We start from the raw sequence: 23543 nt of genomic DNA, 5'->3' as shown, positions 1-23543 counted from the left end.
CTTTGAATGTCTTCAAACTGGTAAGAGCACTACTACATTGCCTTAATTTAATTTTTTTATTTTACTCCATGAAAGTTTGCATATCAGATCACATGACCAGAAACCTACTTGTAAGTTTGCATGCCAATGAGATTAGAGAAATCGCAGAGGGTATTATTAAACTGATTACGCGTTATCTTCGAGAAAATCCAGGATCACATCCCTGTATTCCTTTGAAAAGTATCTTGTTATGGATTTAGACGAGTTGCTCTCTAATCATCTCTGATTTGTCCTCTTTCACCACAGAACAAAACATAAGGTGGTATTTTTGCAGACTATAAACTGGTCCCACATGCTACAAAAGACCATAAAGGTCCATGCTGGAACATTATCTGAAAGCCACTGATGAAAGTTACAGCTCCAGCCACAGAAGACATGTTCATAAAATTTGTGTAGACGTGTTGACTTTACAAGAATTATGGTCATCATGGTGACCCAATCAAAGTCCCAACACCATACGGACTATTCAAAGCGCACAGGCCTTATGGATGGATGTGTGCCGCTGCTTGGCTTGAAGCACTAGTACGAGTGGTTGGACATCGTTCATCGGCACTGGCATGACAAAGATGTTCCAGGATGACCCAGTTCACCATCTACAATGAGACCACAACCCCTCATCCCTCCTCCCCCCCCTCTCCCAACACCCTCCGATTCCACAATACGAATTACATCACGTGTGGTTGAGATTTGTGGAAAAAACAGGAATGGCAATTTTGTGTGTCCTCGTCTGCAGAACCTGCAAATGGACTTCTTGAATAGAGGGTTCAGCAGTAACAGAGGAAAGCATGTGACTTCACAGTGGAATCCATGTTTGGAGTTCAATATGTTCATATTTGGTAATAAACAGGATTCTCAAATCTATTTGTTGGATGGTTGGAAAGCGTGCATATTATCCATCAAATTGCTGCTCGTGTTTATTTTACCTATATCCTTCAGTGACATTTTTCCACATCAAAAGGATGAAGCAATTCGAATGTGCAATGCTACAAAGCAAGAACCGGTAGTTATAATGTTTGCCGATACCGTTTCTGAAGACATGGAACAAATGTGTCAATGATAATTGTGATGTACACTACCGGTCAAAGGTTGAGGTACACCCAACATTTTTTCTTTTTTTTTACTGTTTCATGTGCAAAATGGACATAAGATGTGAACAAAACTCTTACCAAAGATAAATCTGCTTATCTACTCATAATATATTGTGCTTCAATGCATCTTTCTTGTGTGAAACGTAGGTTTAAAGCAATTTTTGGAAATAGCTCGAAAAGTGCAATACAAAATCTAAACTGAAACGCGAAGTTAATGTTCTAAACTTTTCATGTAAGGAGCAAAAACTGTTTACAAATACTCTGCTCTGTGTGGAATGAATGTTTGTTCTTAGTTTCTTCATCACGTGCAATGTCTATTATTGCCAGGCGTTGCAAAAAATGTTTCCAGAAAGGCCGGCCATACAATCTAATGAGTGTGTTTTTTTGTTTCAGATTGCATGAACATGGGTGCCAAAGTTCAGCTAACGACAGAAAAAAGACAGGCAATTGTAATTTTGAGAAAAGAAGTCCAATGCTTGAGAAAAATTGCAAAACAATTACAAGTGTCAGTAAATGCAGTTGCTTGTGCCATTAAACGACAATGAAACTGGTAAAAATGCGGATAGAAAACGTTCTGGTTGACCAAGAATCACAACATAATCGCAGGACAAGTAATCCGAGTCGCCAGTCTGCGCAACAGACATCTTACAGCACTGGAAATTAGAGCCTAGCTAAACAACTCCAGCATTGCAACTGTTTCAAGGCCTTCTTTTCTAAGTTACAATTGCCTGTCATTTTTCTGGCATTAGCTGAGCTTTGGCACCCATGTTCATGCAATCTGAAACAAAAAAACACACTCATTAGATTGTATGGCCGGCCTTTCTGTAAACATTTTTTGCAACGCCTGGCAATAATAGACATTACGTGATGAAGATACTAAGAACAAACATTCATTCCACACAGAGCAGAGTATTTGTAAACAGTTTTTGCTCCTTACATGAAAAGTTAAAAACATTAACTTCACGTTTCAGTTTAGATTTTGTATTGCACTTTTCGACCTATTTCCAAAAATTGCTTCAAAACCTACGTTTCACTCAAGAAAGATGCATTGAAGCACAATATATTATCAGAAGATAAGCAGATTTATCTTTGGTAAGAGTTTTGTTCACATCTTATGTCCATTTTGCACATGAAACATTAAAATATAAAAAAATGTTGGGTGTACCTAAACTTTTGACCGGTAGTGTATGTTGTCCTGCTCCTTCCAAACGGTCATTAACATCGGTTTGCGCTGGAGCTATTGATGCCCCAAAATGAATCCTGGGTCCTGTTTGCATGCCGGAAAGGAACAATGGCCTTTTCATGCTGTAACCCATCTCACTTGTTCCAAAATCCGAATTATATGCGCCATCATCTGAGACTTCTGTTGCACTGCTTGAATGAGGATCCATCTGCTTGAGGCGGATCGATATTGATCCCCAACCCCTCCCCTTCCACTTCTAACATCCTTCCCACAGCAAGATGTTTTTTTTTCGGTTGACCTCAACAGCCCCTTGATCACGTGCCCTCAAGTCAAATATGGGACCTTCACGACTTTGTGGCTGGGCCATCACAGATCTTCCATTTCTTCAAGAACCAATTCATGGTGTCATCTTCCACTGGCAAATGGCATTCCTACAGTACAGGTGGTTGATATGCTACCATGTAACAGGGAGTTACCCTCTGTTCCATCAGAATGGTGCCAAGAGTGGTTCAGGGGCTTGTGGCTAGAGGGTGATGGACATATTTCTTTGCAGTGAGGTGCTCACCAACCATGGTGTCCATTGAGTACCAACACATACAACTGCTGACATGAACTCATTACCCCAGGATATCTACAGCAAAGTGGAATGAAGATTCAAAATCAAGGGTGGTGGAAATCTAGGGTATACTTGTCAAAATATATCAGACAGAACCTACATTTCAATCGCTGTTTCTTGGTCACCCGTTGCCTAAGAGCGTATACAATCACTCCAGCCTCAGTTACCCAGGCTGCCCCCTCCTCTCCCCACCAACTCAATCCTTGTTACAAATTCTCACCAGCACAATCCCATTCCTCACACGCCTTCTCAAAAACCAGGCCCAAGAGCTATCCAATCCACTCTTCGTGGTATAAACCCTCTCCCTTCTCTCTTTCCCAATGACCCCCAACCTCACGGCCCTGCCACCCTGGGTGCGGGCAGCCTGTGGCATTATGCACTGAGAGGGAGCCGTGCGCCGGGCTGCGGATGGCAATGAAGTCAGAGGCGGTGCGCGCAGATGGCCCGCTGAGAACTGCACAATGGGCTTTTGGGCGGCAGAGAAAGGAGCAGCCAAGTTGGTTAAACACATCACAAAAGGAGCATTTTCCGCCTCTTTTGCCTGTAACCCCCGCGCCTTTCTCCCAGCCTCTCACCCGATAAAAAGTCAATCCCCTTTGTAAAGGCAGGAACTTCTGGGTCACTTCACAGGCCGCATCGCGACCACCAAGGCAAGCTGAGCGCGAGGATATAAACCCCGGGACCCCTTGGTCCGCCAATGGAATGAACCGCACGGGATCCTGCATAGTACACCATCGAAAGGAAAGTTTGGAAAGTTTCAAGCAGCAGCGCGAAAGTCCATCCCGGATCATGCCACAGACCGGAGCCAGCGGCTGCATCCCGTGATGGTTCAGCCTAGCAATCGCCTACATCTCAAACAAGTCTATAATGACAGCCAAGGCAGGGGCAGCCAAAGCGGACTCGGAGAGTTCTCGTTGGCTAGGGGATATAAAAGGCTGGTGAGAAAATAGGGGGTGGGTGAAAAACGCGAAGTGAACGCAATCAAATGGACCCCCGGGGGTCACACAGCCGTGAGGGAGACAAAGCGCTCATTGTGTGCTGTTTCTGTTCAATTTGCTAAGCACGGCAAGAGAGTCGACAATCCGCAGGCCCTACGGGGCGGCCCACAAGTGCGGGAGAAAGTTAGGAGGGTCGGGACGCGAGAGGGCAAAAGGGGATGGAGCTGGCTTGCCATGACCGATGCGATGTCACGCCCGTTTTTGGACTCACTGGGCAAAAAGGCCGTCCGGCGCAATACTCCTCTCCTTCTCTGCTCCCTCTTTCCCGGCCCTCCTTAACCCCCCAACCACCCCTCTTCCCTCCCGCATAGTCTCTCCCCATAGACGCAAACACACACACACACACGACATGCCGTGTCCAACACTGCACGCTCAGTCGCTGAATTAGCCCTCCCATTCCGCGTGGCAAATCGGCCCGTTCCGCTCCCCGCACCGACAAATTGGACACAAAATATCTGCCGCCGAACTTGTACACGAGCAATTATTGAGCCGCTATCTATTACATGCCAGTTTTTTCGCTTCAAATAACGATTATCATCCCAAAGCAGCTCGTTGTTTCATCTCCCTAGCCGTATGTAAAACGCACCAAATGAAAAGTTAAATGCGAAACAACTTATTTCCCTGCAGTGCTTCTCCCCCCATCATCTCCATCGCTTCCTCTATTTTATAAACGATTCACGCAGAATGTTTGCGCCTCCTAAAGGTGGTTTGCGCGAACAGGAAAGGTTTGGTTCAAAATGAGGGCCGGTGCCGATGCGCGCCTCTCCACTGTCCCAGCGATGGCGCGAACTCGAGCAGGTGCTTTATTTTTTAACTCACCTGGAACGAAGTTCAGGGGAGCTTATGCGTTGGCGCGTTGTCCGTCCGTCAGTCCGTCCGTCCGTCCGTAAACACTTGAAATTTTTTCTCCGAAACCGCTGATGGGATTGCGACCAAATTTGGCACAAATTATATTTGTTGTGTTGTGACTAAAGTTTGTTCACGGAATTTAAAACATCGGGTTTTAAGGGGGTTTACCGGGGTCAAAGTGCATCCAGGTTTGACCCCCCAAAATAGATATTTGCTTTTTCCTCTGAAACCACACACACTATTTCGATAAAACTTTACCACAACCTTCATCACCCCATGATGTACCGAAGTTTGTTCACGGCACGAAGAAAATCAAAGTCTAAGGGGGGTATACGGGGTCAAAGTGGGTCCAGGTTTGACCCCCCAAAATAGGTATTTGCTTTCTTTTCTGAAACTACACACAATATTTCGATGAAACTTGACCACAACCTTCACCACCCTTGCTGTACCAAAGTTTTTTTTTTTACTTCTTGACACGCACGGACGTACGCACACACATACACCTTTCTTTCATTCCTTAAACCCATTCTGAAACAAAGATGTTTAAATGCAAAAATGTCTTCCAAATCTTCACATGATGTACACGAACCTTTACTATACGTCGAACCCGAGTTGATGGGACAAAAGCCATCCGATACTTGCATCGACGTGAGACCTCTTGTATACCATATTAGTTTTGTAATCATGTGTGAAAGTACACACCAACAGGTTTCCATTCAGTGAGGAACACACTTGTTGGCAATGGGTGCTAAATATTAAACGATTTACGAAACACACACCACGCAGGTGCGAATACAACTACAAGATGATGTGGGAATTGAAAGAAATAATTTGGAAGCCACTATCATCCTCGCTATTGGAGCAGATCTGCGCCACATTCGGACCTCGCCCCTGATGCATTATTCAGAGGAGCTGCGTCGCGCCTGATTGCTGTTTGATTTTAGCAAATTATAACCCACAGGAAGAAACTCCGAATCAGCGATTCGCCCGATAAATGTATTCAATGGCTCAGGCTTGAGGCGCAGAGAACCCCGAGCACCGCCGGCAAATTTGCATCGCTGTCAATAATCGATTCGTTCCTGCGCTGCCTCGGACGCCTCCGCCCCCCACACCCGTTCTTCCCGAATAGTCTGAGCACAGGCCGACGTGTGAGGCTCCAAATGTCCCGAACGTGGAACTAAGAACGTCACGTGGAGTGCTCACGAATGCGCTGTGACGAACGTCACGAAGAGGCTACGAAATTCGTCCTCCACGAGGCACGAAATCGTCACCAGAAAACGTCACGAACGCGGCGTGAAAAATTTGAATTACGTTGTGCACGTGCGCAATTCACAAAGGGAGGAAAGCAACAGGTGGTTGGCTGCTTGGGTGGTTTTCTTGTTGGCTGGTTGGTTTTGCTTTCAACTGCATTCACTTGGATAAAAGATCAACCTCGATTAATTGATTTACTCGTCATTTATTTTGTATTAAAAAAAAATTAAAAAATCACCTGGTGTAATAAATGATCCCATTCATGAAATATTTAATAACAAAAATACACCGATTAAGGCAAGATAACAAATATTCACACAAAATCAAACCAACGATGACTATATTATATTTATATATATATATATATATATACACATACAGATATATGTATATGTATATATATCTATATATATATATATATATATATATATATATATATATATATATATATATATATATATATATATATATATATATATATATATATGTGTGTGTGCAGTGTCCGTCTTGTGTCGTGTTGTGTTGTGTTGTTTTGTGTTGTCTTGTCTTGTCTTGTCACTGAACTACTCCCTCAAACTTTTGTGAAATCCTACCAAACTTCTGGTATGCACATATCTCTCCCGTCGGTATGTCCTAAAGGTTTTTTTTGTTTTTTTTTATTTTCCTATTTATTTATTTTTTTTCGAAATTTTTCGGGATTTTTTTTTTTTTAACTTCAGTTGTTTATAAAATGTGATATCACGTATATTACAAATACATTTGTGCAAACTAATTGTTTGAATTATGATTGGTTTAAACCATGACAAAACGGCAACTCGGGTACAGTCATTTATCTATATATCTACACATCTGGGCAGTGTCTGTGTTGTCACTTAACGACTCCCTCAAACTTTTGTTTCCGTGGTTGTGAAGTGTTTTTAATAACGTTGTGGTGGTTTTGAATCACGTGGTGGTGAGGTGTTTTAATTACTTGTTTTATGGCTGTGCGGTGCTTTAAATTACTTGGTGGTGAGGTGTTTTGAATTTCGTGGTGGTGAGGTGTTTTGAATTACGTGGTGGTGAGGTGTTTTGAATTACGTGGTGGTGAGGTGTTTTGAATTACGTGGTGGTGAGGTGTTTTGAATTACGTGGTGGTGAGGTGTTTTGAATTACGTGGTGGTGAGGTGTTTTGAATTACTTGGTGGTGAGGTGTTTTGAATTACTTGGTGGTGAGGTGTTTTGAATTACTTGGTGGTGAGGTGTTTTGAATTACTTGGTGGTGAGGTGTTTTGAATTACGTGGTGGTGAGGTGTTTTGAATTACGTGGTGGTGAGGTGTTTTGAATTACGTGGTGGTGAGGTGTTTTGAATTACGTGGTGGTGAGGTGTTTTGAATTACTTGGTGGTGAGGTGTTTTGAATTACTTGGTGGTGAGGTGTTTTGAATTACTTGGTGGTGAGGTGTTTTGAATTACTTGGTGGTGAGGTGTTTTGAATTACTTGGTGGTGAGGTGTTTTGAATTACTTGGTGGTGGTGAGGTGTTTTGAATTACGTGGTGGTGAGGTGTAATCGTCCCAAACATCCAGTCTGCACCCACCCCTCCCCTATGTATGTGCTGAGGGGTTCTTTCTTGAAAAAAAAAACACAACCTAAATCTTCAACCTAAATTGTCTATAAAAATGTAATATCACAAACACAACAAATACATTTGTGCAAAATAATTGTTTGCATTATGATTGGTGTAAATCATGACATATATATATATATATATATATTCCCACACAAGATTAGGTTAAAAAAAACCATGATTTGAATAATTTCAATCGCAGAAAAGGAACAAACTTTTATAGCATATAGACAGTAATACTTTAGTTTAAGCAACAAACGATCGATAAATTGTGATCCGAACTCGCTTGGTATGGACTGAGACCTGCAACACATCCCAAACTCAAAATTCTAGTCGCTTGGAGATCGAGTAACAGAAGGTGTGTGTAAACCATTCAGAGTTGTGGTTCAATTCCCCCAGAGTGACTGCAGTGAAAGTTATCAACGGTTGGTTCCGTATGACCAAACATAATTGTATGTTTCGTAAAAGGAATCAATTTGATCATGGAATGCTCATTCATGAATTTCTCAAATTAAAACATCAGTTTGTAGATCGGCGCAAAAAAGCAATCCAAATGGAATCTACAGTGTGTATAGTGCATACAAACATGTATAGTGTATACAAAAAAAAAGGTTCCGTACTAATGAAACAGCGCTCCCACAGACGTGAGCTTATACATCACCGAAAACGCTGACTCATCATGCAGCGGGTGAACGTTGTCGTCGTTGGGAGATTCGCGCTACAAAACTTTTTCAAACTATAAAACATGGCAAGTTAAGGCAAGTTAAGGCAAGTTAAGGCAACCGAGCAACCAGGCGAAAATTATTTTTCGCCGAAGGCGACAAACCGCTTTGTTTCGGCCCAAAAGCAAAGCAATAAAAGCTTGTAAACCACTTGCGACATCCTTTTATTATACCGTACGCAGTCGAGTCACGCGTTCGCTCACTTCCATGCGCGACGCCATCCTGTACGACAGGCAGGGCGGGCTCTCGTCCTGTGGATCATTTTTACCTGCACTCGAGAAACGCTTTCAAAATGGCCAAAAATGTTTCACCAGGTAACAATTTAATTAAGCACATGTGGCTCCTCATGGAGATAAAGTTAGGACTAATGCCTCGGCTTAGGTGATGTCACTGGGGCAGCCAATTTATAGATGGTGAGAATACTACGGGAGAGATTACACCTTCATCCACTCCAACTCCACCAAACGAGGTCCGAGGGCCGATTTGCATGCTGGGTAATCCGGTGAATGCAGGCTTGCCTTTTTATCCCATCTTATTAACGACCCTATTATCATTATATCGCTGTGGCAATACATCTTTGCTTCAATCACCCCGATCGTAAATAATCCGAGCCTGTCATTATCGCCTTCATTTGGAGATAGCAAAAGGAGCGCAATGAGCTAGTTCTGTCTGACATCAGGCCACACCCCCAACCCCCTTCCCCCCTTTCAATCCATTACAATCACGTATCCCTCCCACTCTCCCTACCTTCCGTTAAGCCCCTCCACACAGTGAAAATGAACAACTGCCTCTTCACCTGAATTCCACAACTCACTGGGAAGAAAGGGCACAGGGAAAGTTGTACATACACTGTCCTTCTGGGAGGGAAGAGATCAAGCAGGGACATTGATAATAATTGTTCTGAAAGAGAAAGGACCCAGTAAGCACTAGCAAAGAGACAAAGAGCAAAGGGTCTCGATACCCAGCCAGGGTCTCTTTATACCCGGCTGGTATTCGTACAAGCAACCGAGAGATAGATTAGGACCAACCTGGGATGGAGTCAAACAGAGGGAGAGGGATACCAAAATGATCATTTAAAGGACTTTCCAGCTTAGATAAGGCACAAACTCAATACATATATGTATATGTGTGCGAGGATAAAGCATCTCACCCCTCTTACATCCTCATTTTCACTTCCTTCGCCATGGCTATATGTGGTGGCCTACAAAATGATGACACTTTTCTTTTCTTTGCAGGTTGGTAAACAGTTCTTCACACCATATAATGCATCGTCTATCAAGAGGATTTTACGGAAAAATTCCTGATCACATTGCCATAAACATGGTGACCAAAGGTCATCTCGATCAACAGAACAAAACAAGTGGACGTTGCTACTGTTCGCCTGGAGTACAACTGTGTTGCAATTTGCTGAGACGAAGAGTGTAACTGCTGCAATTAATTATAAAGGTATTTATGAAATAATGGTTTGGTTTTGGGAACAATTGTCATGCAGGATGATTATAACTCCCCACACTGTGCACATCGTCCTTCACTTTCTAAATAACATTTGTAAAGTTTGAGTAATTTCTCTGAAGTTTCCAGAACAGCACTGAGATAGAAAGACAAGGCCGCTTGTAGGCCTGAGATTCCTGAGTCCTGAGATCTCATTCATTAAACAAAGGCCTCAAACTCTAGCAGTGGAGCAAATGACAAAAGTGTTGGAATTATTCAACACAATCGCAAAGGCAACACAAACAATCGCAACACAATCGCAACACAATCGCAGAGTATAGTCAATAAAGCCACTCATCGGTTGCAGGGAGTGCATGGTCAAAATGGCGGTCATATTGAACGCGTTGTTCATGACAAACAAGATCTCCAAAGGATATTGTTCTCATTTGGTGAATCCATTGTTACTTTACACGCATCTGAAAAGTTTTCCATTAAAATTGTGAACGTGTGAAAATTATATCGCGCACCACTCTGGAGAAACCTAATATTGCATGAAGGGCATTTGTTTGGGATACTCCAGTACGAATGGAGGCGATACATCAATATACCAGGAAATAAACAATGTAAAAGGCTTTTAGGCCTCTCCTGCAACCATGGAGGGCAAAATAATTTGTAATGAGTTTTACGGCAAAAGACGTTTGAGCTTTTGATGTCGGCCGTATTTTTCAATATAAGCCGAGAGAGCCGGGACCCGCGGTTGCAGATTAAACGGAGGCGTGATGGCTTCGCCAGCTCTTCCGTTTGTTGCGCACATCAAACGATCGACAGCCCGGACATCGAGGGAAAAGGCAAGCTCTGGATTTACCATTGCTCTTCCCCCATGCTGGGCCCATGGGATCGACCAAGCTTCCTTGGTCTCTAGGGAAAGCTGGAACGGGACGCGAGGGAAGCTCGTGTTATGCTTTAGATGATGGAAGGGAGGTGATCATGTTAGGCCAGATACTGGTTTCCGCACAAAGCGTGGTTTTGTGATCAGGACCACGACAAAAAAAAAAGCTTGAAAAGGTTTGTTTTTAGGATGGCCACAACCATCTGCGACATCAAAGCTGCTGCCTTTCCTGTAGTCAAGCCATACGGCTTCATTCTCCACTAGCTCTTTCGAATTGTGCTGAGCATAGGGAGGGGGCAGCCGCCAGGGAAGTCAACATTTGGAAACTGCAAAGGAAATTGCGCACAGGGAAAAAAGGGTAAGAGCTCGGAGCTTCTCGATTGTTTGCGCACGCAGACTAAGATTAGCCCCGAAAAATTTCCTGAATTTACAAACAGGAATATACTCTCAAGGACCGCAGTGGGAAACTGCGTTCCCACTTCCCCGGTGAACTCTCAATTGTATTCCACAAATGGTGCATTATTGCTATCGTTCAGGCCCGAGTGATTCTAAGGACCATTCTATGATGGATTTAAAGTGGTACACGCCTCGACTGCATGTCTCAGTGATCTAGGCCAAGTGGATAAATCATGGAAAAATCCGTGCAATGAATGGGAGACAAAAGAAACTGATACATAGCTAGATAATCATAAGTAGGTGATGCAGAGTTAAAGAAAAGTGGAGGTAGGTGTTTCTGTGTCTGTGTTTGTGTGTTTAGGAGAGATGGGAAAGACTAACTTACACCATTGGAGTCTACCCTCTTGAGGGCTCGGCGAGCTGTCCCGGTCTGCCACGAGGCCAGCGACTGTAAACGCCATCTTGCCATGTTCCTCGAGTTTAAGAGAAGCGGGTGATGCAACAGGGCGCGGCGGGGGCTGGGGGGCTGTTGGTGTGACCGCCGCAGAGGCAAAGTCCTCGGCATCAGAGAAGCGTAGATGGAGCACACCATTACCCTCTGAGTCTGGTGGTGAAATGACACCTTTGAGCCTCTTGGCTGGTGTGAAGGCCGAGTGGTGATAAGCGGCAGCGGCGGCTACGGCTGCTTCCCTCTCCTCTGCTGCAGAGGCAAAAGGACGGAAAGCCCCCACTGTGCTGTGTCCCAAGAGGCCGAGGCCAGGAGGGGTCGCCGCCGCGGCTGTGAATTGTGGGTGCAGGTGTAGAAGCTGATGCGGTGGGAAGTCCCTGCCAGAGTAAGCAGCAGCAGCCTGTCGATGGTAGAGTGATGCAAAGGCATATGAGGATCCATTGGTGAATGGGATGTGGACAGGATCTTTGTCTACCCCAACGGGGGTGCCAAAGGAACGTGAAGGGTCACGCGCTGCCTCAGCGGTGGACGCGAGCACCATGAGTGCAGGTGATGTGAGTGGATTCGGCAGGTACGAGGAGTTCTCCATCCGGAACGCAGCCACTGCTGAGCGTGGCAAGTCCATCCGTAAGATCTCCTTGGCTCCTTGCTCCAGAATGCCTGCGTGGTTCCAGGCCTCTCGCATTTATGGCCCTCGCGACCAATCAATGGGACTTCATAACAGGGGCTGCACAACCAATAAAGTCGTCCCTGAATTATGGTAGAAAAGAGAAACAATGGCGTAAGTCATGTCATTCTCATTAGAGTCCGCGGCAGGTTAACACATATATAAATCCTTCTCCAATAAGCCGGTGTGCGTGATTATTTAAAATCTATATCTAATATTCTTTTTATGGCATTCAGCTCTCCGTGCAAACATTGATCCTTTGCAAAGCACCATCACCCTATTCGTAGTAACGAAGTCTCATTGCTGCCCTCACCTAGCCTAAACAAACTTCATTACAGTCTCATGCAATAGCTCGCCTCTTCATTAGAGAAGCACACAGGCTTTGACACGTAGACTATTCACGCTCTATATGAAGTCTGATTATCCGCGGGGGCTCAAGGAGAAGCCAACACCAAGTTAATGTTTTCTTGCGGTTCTAAAAGTAAAAATCAACAAACTTTGCTGCTTCGCACCTCGGCCGCTCTCCTCTCTTACGGAATTCTGAATGACATTCTCGATGTGCTCAGAAGTAGGTACCACGCCAGGGGTAAATAATTACTTTAGTGAAAGTAAAACTTTGGTCGAGGAGTCTCGCAACTCATTGCGTGCTTGACGAAGTCGAGCATCCGAAGCTTGTTCCACGTTCGAATGCGATTTCGGTAGAAAGTCCCACAAAGAGCTTGCAGCCAAATCGAACCAAGATGTCCCAATGGAAACCGAAATAAACCTGTTTTGAGAAGGAAGGAATTTCTGGAAACCTGTTGATACCTAGTCAAGTACAATTCATTACATATACACACAAACTCCATCGATACAGTCATATACCATACATTTGGGGAACATTTTAAACATGTTCATTTGTTTTTCTGACACCGCTTGGACTGAAGACCTTTGGTTGTTCAAGTGCGTTTGAGTTCGATTGTCGAAATTGGCTGCAGCATTGTTCGTGTCTAGTATATGCGCTCAGCTTCGGATGTTTCGACAGTGTTAACATTAACCTAACGTATGGAAACACAATAATTGAACTGAGCTAACTTCGTCCCTTATCCAAGCCTCTGCCTTCAGACGAAGTACGTGCCTGAAAATTCAAACTGTACAACTTTCGTCGCACAGTCAAAAGTCCCTACCGCATGATGTAACATTAAACCCTATCCAAGGTACTTAATTAACACTGATCGTACTTAACTCGCCGACTTTAAAAAGAAAGTTTTTACATCTTTGGCGTGCTTATTCGTTCACTTTATGACGAAGCGCTTATTGCACATGAGGGTCGTTGCGGGTCGCAGAAAGCGCCAAAGTTGCGTCGAACAGGTCGAATAGTCAGATCTCACCGAGTTCTTGTTGCGAATTGTCATCCGATTCGCTAACACTGGCATTAAGAAACGGGAGCTCGGTCACAGCTGCGGTTTGCTGGAAGTGGCGAAGTACGTGTACGAGGCGGATACGTCGTGCGTGTAGCCTATATATTTATATATTTATATATACATACATACGGCCTAGGCGATTCGGTAAAATGGCGATTAACTTGGTCAAAAAGAGCTCGAACCGAGACAGCCGCGAAAAGAAGCGCGAAAATGCTCAACCTTTTGGCCGCCGCTCGCCGTGTTCGCGAACACCCTTTATATCGGCAGAGTCGCGGCGAGAGGATCCAATTAACGGAACAACGGCAGTTATCCCGCGGCGATCATGCACCGAGGATCGGGAACGGGGCGATGCACGGATCCGGATCGGGACGGGGCGATGCACGGATCCGGATCGGGGACGGGGCGGATGAACCGCCGAGGCAAATGAGCTTTATAAACTGGTGTCTCGGGACACGGTGGTGTAGAACATCAAATGTCACGTCATTGCGGCGGATCAGATTATTAAAATAAAAACACCGCCTGCGAGTAACTCCCCTCCCCCCCCCCCAGACCCCCACGCGCGCGTGCTATACACCGTCGCCCCCACTCGTGGAGACCCCTCCCTACAACCCCCAAACCTATCCCTTCTACGCATGCACCTCATCATGATCCGTACTGTGAATACCGGGGTGATGTTGGACCGCATCGAAGTGATGAAGCGGTGCACCAGCTGTGATTTGCGCGCTCGAAAATATTTACAAACAACCGATGTAACTTTTGTAAACGCATCGGACATACATACATACATACATTATATTTATATATCTTATATATACATGGATATACGTGGACTGGTGGGATTCGTGGGCGAAGCGATCAGAGTTTAATTACAAGTCCCCGAGTGTGTTCGCGTCTCCATCTCCATCGCACCTGCCCCAATGCTCGTGCGCGGTGCGACCACTAGCGTCCGCGAGTCTTCCGCGCTGACCTCGCTGCGCCAGGGACGAGCAGACTCGCGCGATGGTCGACGGAAGTTGGCGGGAAAAGAAGTTTCGAAGACGCAGGAAAAATAAAAACAAAAAAATATCTTTTGATTTGGAAAAGGGGAAATGGAGAAGAAAAACACTTACTTCGTTAAGTTTGCAAGTTGCGGCTGCAAACCGGAGCGGACGTGTCCGCGTGGGTTCTTTTTCCTTTTCTGCCACCAAATCGGGATATGGTCTTTAAATGGTAAACACGAGGATCTCCGAGAGGAGTAGGGTCGCGCGTGCGCGGGTTATGCCTATGCCTCTCTCTTCCTCTCTCCTCCGCTCTCTCTCTATCTCTCTCTGTGTCTCTGTAGTCTCCCGTCGCGCGTTACTAGAGCGATGTCTCTGCAATGAAACAACGCTCGGTCTCTCACTCTCACTCACTCCCCTCACACTCTCAGTCTCTCTCTCTCGTCCCCCCACGACCCCCAACCTCCAACTCCCCCTGCCTCGCCTCCAAAGTGTCCACCACCCCTTATTCCTACACCCTCCCCCTCGTCGCAGTCTCTCTCTCAGTCTCTCTCTCTCTCCCTCTCACTTACATACTCCCACCTCCCAGCAAAACCTAAACCTCCACCGCGTCCATCATTCCCCATGCCTCCCTCCCTCCAACCACCCGCCAATCCCACCACGGACCCATCTGATCGACTCCAAACCCGCTTCACCCTCTTCACACAATCCCGTGTGTTCTCTTTCGGGCTTATCCAATATTATCCTTACTTTCTTTACTTCCCACTATAATTATGCAATACTCTCCAACTTGATATACTTGTTAACCGCCACGCAACGCTCCTTTTCACACACTTGCAGATACCACGATACCAGTTACCCGCGAGCACACCCACACACACACGCGCGCACACACACACACACACACACACACACACACACACACACACACACACACACACACACACACACACACACGCACACACACATACTATTACACATACACACACCCACACACAAACATGCAAACACACACATACACACAAACATGCAAACACATACACACAAACACACACACACACACACACACACACGCACAAACATGCAAACACATACACACACCCACGCACAAACATGCAAACACACACACACACATATATATATACACACACACACACACACACACACACACACACACACACACACACACAATTACACATACACACACCCACGCACAAACATGCAAACACACACACACATATACACATATACACATATACACACACACACACCCTTCACTCCCTCCTCCTCGCAGCCCATCCCAATCTTCCTCCTCACCCTCGCGGCTACATCCTCCTCGGGCCTGGCACGGCAGAGCGCGCTGCGAAAGCCCCTCACTCCCGCGTGAGCGATCAAGACTCGAGCAGGAGGAGACTCCTCTGGTCTTCGCACGGTACGTGATCCTGGAGCACCCGAAGGTGTTCCGGTTAGTCCGTGCAGTGCAACCTTTGGCAGGGTGGGTCGATCGCATCCCGGATAACCCGGCCTGTACAGTGCTTCGCATCCTTGGTCCTTACTGTACTCTGCACGCGGTACGTCTGTCCCTGTACCGTGTATTTCCACGAACTCGAGCCCTTCTGCAGTCTGCGTACATTGTCTGTCTGCATTGTTATTAACTGTAACTTACCACCATAGCATGCTCAATGTCCTTCATCTGTCTGCACTGTACTTCGGTGTCCATCGATCGTGTCTATATATTGTTCTGGCTGTTGGCATATTCTCGCCTGTACTGTACTGTACCGCACTGTACCTCACATGTTCGGTATGTATACTGTATAGTATTACTATTAGTATTTACTGTTACTGTATTAGTATTAGTAGTCCAAGCCAGCATGGTATTTTGCAGCTACCGTACTAATAGTAATACCATGCATACCATGTGTGACTTTTCAGTCTCAGCTGTACTCCGTGCACACCCTCGGTCTTTATAACAATTAACATGACTGCCCGTAGCCACGTTTTTGCGCTGTACTCTACTCTCCCCTACTCGACTGTACTCTACGCTACCCTACTGTACTGTACTCTACTCTACTCGACTGTACTCTACGCTACTGTACTGTACTCTACTCTACTCTACTCGACTGTACTGTACTGTACTCTACTCTACTCGACTGTACTCTACTCCACGCTACCACCCTTCGATCTGTACCACAGCATATTCCAGCGTGAATCTTCGGACTGTACTTTACTGCTGCTTCCGCATAAACTATATTATGTGCACACCGCCAACTTTAACTGTGCTGTCCTGCCGTTATTCATGTGTTTGTACTGTACCGTACTGTACCGTACCACCCTTTGATCTGTACCATAGCATAGTCCAGCTTGAATCTTCGGACTATACTTTACTGCTGCTTCCGCATAAACTATATTATGTGCACACCGCCAACTTTAACTGTGCTGTCCTGCCATTATTCATGTGTTTGTACTGTACCGTACTGTACCGTACCACCCTTTGATCTGTACCATAGCATAGTCCAGCTTGAATCTTCGGACTATACTTTACTGCTTCTCCCGCATAAACTATATTATGTGCACTGTGCACACCGCCGACTTTAACTGTGCCGGACTGCCGTTAGTCATGTGTTTGCACTGTACTGTACTGTACTGTACCACCCTTCGATCTGTACCATGGTTCAGTGTGACTCTTCAGACTCTACTGTACTCTGCATACCATGGATGTTTATTCAGCCTCAAATGTACATTCAACCCCGTAGCATTTATCACGTTGTGCTACCTGTAGCCTCCTATTTACACTGTACTGTACGATGTACTGTACTACACTTTGATCTGTACCATGGACAAGTGTGAATGTTCAGCCACTATTGCACTCTGCATACAATGAGTGCTTCTTTGGCCTCAAATGTACTCCATACAAACCCTCGATGTTTATCGTGCGGTGCTACCCATAGCCCCCTGTTTACACTGTACTGTACTGTACTATATGTTACTACGCTTTGATCTGTACCATGATCCAGTCTGACTTCAGCCTCTACTGCACTCAACATACTATGGGTGCTTCTTTGACCTCAAATGCACGTTCAATCCCTTAGCATTTATCCTGCGGTGCTACCCATAGTCCCCAGTTTATACTGTACTGTACTGTACTGTACTATATGTTACTACACTTTGATCTGTACCATGATCCAGTCTGACTTCAGCCTCTACTGTACTCGACATACTATGGGTGCTTATTTGACCTCAAATGTACGTTCAATCCCTTGGCATTTATCGTGCGGTGCTACCCATAGCCTCCTATTTACACTGTACTGTACGATGTACTGTACTACACTTTGATCTGTACCATGGACAAGTGTGAATGTTCAGCCACTATTGCACTCTGCATACAATGAGTGCTTCTTTGGCCTCAAATGTACTCCATACAAATCCTCGATGTTTATCGTGCGGTGCTACCCATAGCCCCTTGTTTACACTGCACTTTAATGTACCGTACGGTACCCTACTATGCTTTGATCTGTACCATGGATCAGTGTGAATCTTCAGCCTCCACTGCACACTGCATACTATGGGTGCTTCTTCGGCCTCAAATGTACGTTCAATCCCTTAGCATTTATCCTGCGGTGCTACCCATAGCCCCCTGTTTACACTGTACTGTACTGTACTATATGTTACTACGCTTTCATCTGTACTGTGATCCATTCTGACTTCAGCCTCCACTGCACAATGCATACTATGGGTGCTTCTTCGGCCTCAAATGTACGTTCAATCCCTTAGCATTTATCGTGCGGTGCTACCCATAGCGTCCTATTTACACTGTACTGTACTGTACTATATGTTACTACGCTTTGATCTGTACCATGATCCAGTCTGACTTCAGCCTCTACTGTACTCGACATACTATGGGTGCTTATTTGACCTCAAATGTACGTTCAATCCCTTGGCATTTATCGTGCGGTGCTACCCATAGCCTCCTATTTACACTGTACTGTACGATGTACTGTACTACACTTTGATCTGTACCATGGACAAGTGTGAATGTTCAGCCACTATTGCACTCTGCATACAATGAGTGCTTCTTTGACCTAAAATGTACGTTCAACCATTAGCATTTATCGTGCGGTGAAACCCATAGCCTCCTATTTACACTGTACTGTATGATGTACTGTACTACACTTTGATCTGTACCATGGACAAGTGTGAATGTTCAGGCTCTATTGCACTCTGCATACAATGGGTGCTTCTTTGGCCTCACATGTACTCCATCCAAATCCTCGATGTTTATCGTGCGGTGCCACCCATATCCCCTTGTTTACACTGTACTGTAATGTACCATACGGTACCCTACTATGCTTTCATCTGTACCATGGATCAGTGTGAATCTTCAGCCTCCACTGCACACTGCATACAATGGGTGCTTCTTCGGCCTCAAATGTACGTTCAACCCTTAGCATTTATCCTGTGGTGCTACCCATAGTCCCCTGTTTACACTGTACTGGACTATATGTTACTATGCTTTGATCTGTACTATGATCCATTCTGACTTCAGCCTCCACTGCACACTGCATACTATGGGTGCTTATTTGACCTCAAATGTACGTTCAATCCCTTGGCATTTATCGTGCGGTGCTACCCATAGCCCCCTGTTTACACTGTACTGTACTGTACTATATGTTACTACGCTTTGATCTGTACCATGATCCAGTCTGACTTCAGCCTCTACGGCACTCTACATACTATGGGTGGCTGGGTGCTTCTTTGACCTCAAATGTACGTTCAATCCCATAGCATTTATCCTGCGGTGCTACCCATAGTCCCCTGTTTATACTGTACTGTGCTGTACTATGTTACTACGCTTTGATCTGTACCATGATCCAGTACAGATCTGTACCATATGTTACTACGCTTCAGGCTCTATTGCACTCTGCATACAATGGGTGCTTCTTTGGCCTCAAATGTACTCCATTCAAATCCTCGATGTTTATCGTGCGGTGCCACCCATAGCCCCCTGTCTACACTGTACTGTACTGCACTATATCTTACTATGCTTTGATCTGTACCATGATCCAGTCTGACTTCAGCGTCCACTGTACTCCACATACTATGGGTGCTTATTTGACCTCAAATGTACGTTCAATCCCTTAGCATTTATCGTGCGGTGCTACCCATAGCCCCCTGTTTACACTGTACTGTACTGCACTGCACTATATCTTACTACGCTTTGATCTGTACCATGATCCAGTCTGACTTCAGCCTCTACTGTACTCTACATACTATGGATGCTTCTTTGACCTCAAATGTACGTTCAACCCCTTAGCATTTATCCTGCGGTGCTACCCATAGCCCCCTGTTTGTACTGTACTGTACTGTACTATATGTTACTACGCTTTGATCTGTACCATGATCCATTCTGACTTCAGCCTCTACTGTACTCTACATACTATGGATGCTTCTTTGACCTCAAATGTACGTTCAACCCTTAGCATTTATCCTGCGGTGCTACCCATAGTCCCCTGTTTGTACTGTACTGTACTGTACTATATGTTACTACGCTTTGATCTGTACCATGATCCAGTCTGACTTCAGCCTCCACTGTACTCTACATACGATGGGTGCTTCTTTGACCTCAAATGTACGTTCAATCCCTTAGCATTTATCCTGCGGTGCTACCCATAGCCCCCTGTTTGTACTGTACTGTACTGTACTATATGTTACTACGCTTTGATCTGTACCATGATCCAGTCTGACTTCAGCCTCCACTGTACTCTACATACGATGGGTGCTTCTTTGACCTCAAATGTACGTTCAATCCCTTAGCATTTATCCTGCGGTGCTACCCATAGTCCCCTGTTTGTACTGTACCGTACTGCACTATATGTTACTACGCTTTGATCTGTACCATGATCCATTCTGACTTCAGCCTCTACTGTACTCTACATACTATGGGTGCTTCTTTGACCTCAAATGTACGTTCAACCCCTTAGCATTTATCGTGCGGTGCAACCTGTAGCCCCTCTTTACACTGTACTGTACTGTATAATGCATGGCCGCAGAAATTACACGTCTGCCTCTAAATTCTCATTCTTAATTGTGCGCAACTGACTCTGGCCGGCACTGTTTTCATTGTAGAAACCTGCGAAGAGCACTGCCACGTTTGATTAAAGTGCGAACGGGTAAAACTGCACGTTCCATGTCAGTACCTCGACCAACATGGCGGCTGGTGATTGCCTTCCTGCTGGAGTATTAATGAGTTTCTATTATAACCTAGTTTACATTGTTCATTCAATGGTGTCTTCTTCTGGTGCGCAATATGATGGATGGGCCTGTGTTAATTAAAAGCATTATTTACTGAAGCAGTAAAGGGCTTGTTGTGTTGTGCACAGTGACGTCTGTGGGCGTTTTACCCTCAATCTGGAGCAGTGTCAACTTGCTTGTTCACGCGGATTATCTCTGTCGCGCGACACACGATCGGTTTGCTGTTGTTTCGGGTGCTTATGGTTGTTCCAGCACAACTTCAGGCTGAGCATTCGATGCCAATGCAAGACGCGTTTAGTCAACCATCGGAGTCGCAGGTCCTGCAAAACCCATGCGAGGTGTCCATGGCTCGTCACCCATGATCCATCGCCCTGAAGAGAGAATAACAGCAACATGGACAGCAGCTGCCATTTAGCAACTTCGGTATAATCTCCGAGGAGCACTGGCTCTTTATATGCTCTATTAAGCTTGACAGATAAGAAATAATACTCTTGTGCTCTTGTCGGGACAAACTGGAAGCAACACTCGATGAAGGCGTCGACGAATGTCGTAGTTAGCACGGTTGATAAACAAGGAGGTGACAGTCACTTTTGGTCATTAAAACTAAACAGGCTGTCTGCTGGTACAGACATATCTTGTCTATATCTATACGTACTATATCTTGCTTGAAGTTTATCCCACTTCTACGTTGGTCTAAGTCTGGGAGCATGCTCATCAACATGTGTGTGCATCATATGGGTATAGTGAGCTGCATTGCCTTGGATGTTTGTATACAAGATCGAGGCTCGTGAAAGAGCTAACATCAATCACACAAAAAGTCAAACCGACACATAAAACACAAAAAATAAGGGGAGCGGTAGACAAGATGGGGAGAGAGGGGGAAGGACACAAACACAACATTTGAGAGCAGGGACATTGAGAGAACCGTGGGAGGGAGAGGGCTTGTGGGGAGGTGGGAGAGGGCTTGTGGGGAGGTGGGAGAGGTATAAAACATATGGACACTGCAAGGACTTCCAGGAGAGAAGTTCGAATTTCAAAAAGGTGTATCTGGGGTGAATTAGCAGGGGTAGAAAAGATCAAGGTTTTGGATGGGGGAAGATAAGAGATGGTGGTGAACAGCTGTTTTAAAGACCTGGAGGGATGATTGGGATTGAAGAGAGTGAGGGAGTTTGTTCCAGAGGCGGGAGAAAAGGGGAATGAAAGAGTGAAGATGAGCAGAGAGTCTTGATTTTGGTAGTTTAACCATAAGAGGGTTGCTGGCAGATCTTATGCGACCTGTAGGAATATTTTGCACTGGTTATCTCCACGCTTTTTGAAAAAAAATCTATCTTTCCGTCCATCCATCTGTCTGTCCATCTCTCCATCCGTCATGCTATCTCATCCTAAACTGTGTTGCAGAAATTCACCAAACCTGGTAGTTATGATCACCACATGGCAGGAAGTTGCGAGAGCAGGCCATGTTTGGCCCCACCCCCTCAGCGAAACTTTGTATATGTGCAATCAACATTGGGGGGACACATGAAATATGTAATTAATTTTTGGATTTGACCCCAAGGTTCATGTCCCAAGAGTTACTAGGGGTCAAAAGGGGAAAAACATTACTCAAAATTTTATATTGAGTCATTCCTGGTCGAACTTTTTGCCATCTTTCAACTTTGCTTTAGTGGGAAGCATGGGGATTTGCGATGGCGTGCCATCGCCTTCATTCTGGTTGCTTCTTTTTCTGGACTTTTTTTTTCAATTGCTCAATGTTGATCTACTCGTGATTGTTACTGGGTGGCGGTCATGGTGGCATGGTTAACGGTTGTTAATCCTTTTTTTTGTGCAAATCCTGCATGTTGATCTATATCGTTAGTGTGGCAGTCATGGTGGCATACACAGTTAGTGGTTTGGAATCCTTTTTTTGCATTGCTGCATGTAGATCTAATTGTTGGTGTGGCAGCCATGGTGGTATACTTGGTGGTTGTGAATCATTGTAGTGCATTAGTGCAATGGTTATTTTCTTGCTTTGTTACAAATTGCTTGGTTATTTTCCTTTTTTACAGGGTCGAAGGCTCATGGAAGAGCTTCAATACAAATCACACACACACACACACACACACACACACACACACACACACACACACACACACACACACACACACACACACACACACACACACACACACACACATCTCGTTTTTTCATTTCTGTTCCTCACAATTCTATCTCTCTCTTTCACACACACACACACACACACACACACACACACACACACACACACACACACACACACACACACACACACACACACACACACAAAGACGGATACATCTCCATTCGCAAGAGTTGCCAAACCATGGGGTTTATCCATTCTCTATCCTCTACATGCTGAGCCAAAAGGTTAAAGGTCAGCATCACCTAAAATCATCAATTTCCATCTAATTGACCTGAATTTTTAAGAATTTGCATATTGGGTCACTGAATTGGTTCACTAATCGAAAGCTACAAGCTGATTTTTTTTTAGATCAAAAGGTCAAAGGTCAAGGTTGCGTAAAATTGCCAATTTTCACCCGATTGACCTGAAATTGAAAGAATTTGCATATTGGGTCTCTGAATTGGTTTACTAATCAAAAGGTAGACATCGATTGTTTGTTTTTTTAAATCAAAAGTTTAAAGGTCAAGGTTGTGTAAAATTGCCAATTTTCACCCGATTGACCTGAAATTGAAAGAATTTGCATATTGGGTCTCTG

General features: G+C 44.9%; 2 protein-coding genes across 10 annotated transcripts in view; one reads left to right on the top strand and one right to left on the bottom strand.

Annotated features, from left to right (window-relative positions):
• The window catches only part of LOC137425159 (E3 ubiquitin-protein ligase Rnf220), a 329803-nt gene extending 314825 nt beyond the window's left edge, over positions 1 to 14978 (bottom strand). The window contains exons 1-2 of the mRNA XM_068113312.2: positions 14695 to 14978; positions 11453 to 12265 (exon numbers count right to left, since the gene is read on the bottom strand). Coding sequence (XP_067969413.1) covers positions 11453 to 12200 — 748 coding nt within the window. The 5' untranslated portion in view covers positions 12201 to 12265; positions 14695 to 14978. The remainder of the gene's footprint in view (positions 1 to 11452; positions 12266 to 14694) is intronic.
• A 715-nt stretch (positions 14979 to 15693) lies between these two features.
• Positions 15694 to 23543, top strand: part of LOC137425176 (ERI1 exoribonuclease 3) — a 317378-nt gene continuing 309528 nt past the window's right edge. For 2 of the 9 annotated variants that reach the window (XM_078773408.1, XM_078773422.1), the window contains exon 1: positions 15989 to 16133. The gene's annotated coding sequence lies outside the window, so the exon portion shown is untranslated. Of the gene's footprint in view, positions 16134 to 23543 lie in introns of all 9 variants that reach the window. The other 7 variants (XM_078773392.1, XM_078773397.1, XM_078773403.1 and 4 more) reach the window with 7 other exon arrangements.

This window comes from Myxine glutinosa, chromosome 1 (assembly GCF_964187855.1).
Source record: "Myxine glutinosa chromosome 1, kmMyxGlut1.1, whole genome shotgun sequence".
Lineage (NCBI taxonomy): Eukaryota > Metazoa > Chordata > Myxini > Myxiniformes > Myxinidae > Myxine > Myxine glutinosa.
This window is presented reverse-complemented; position numbering and strand designations above follow the sequence as displayed.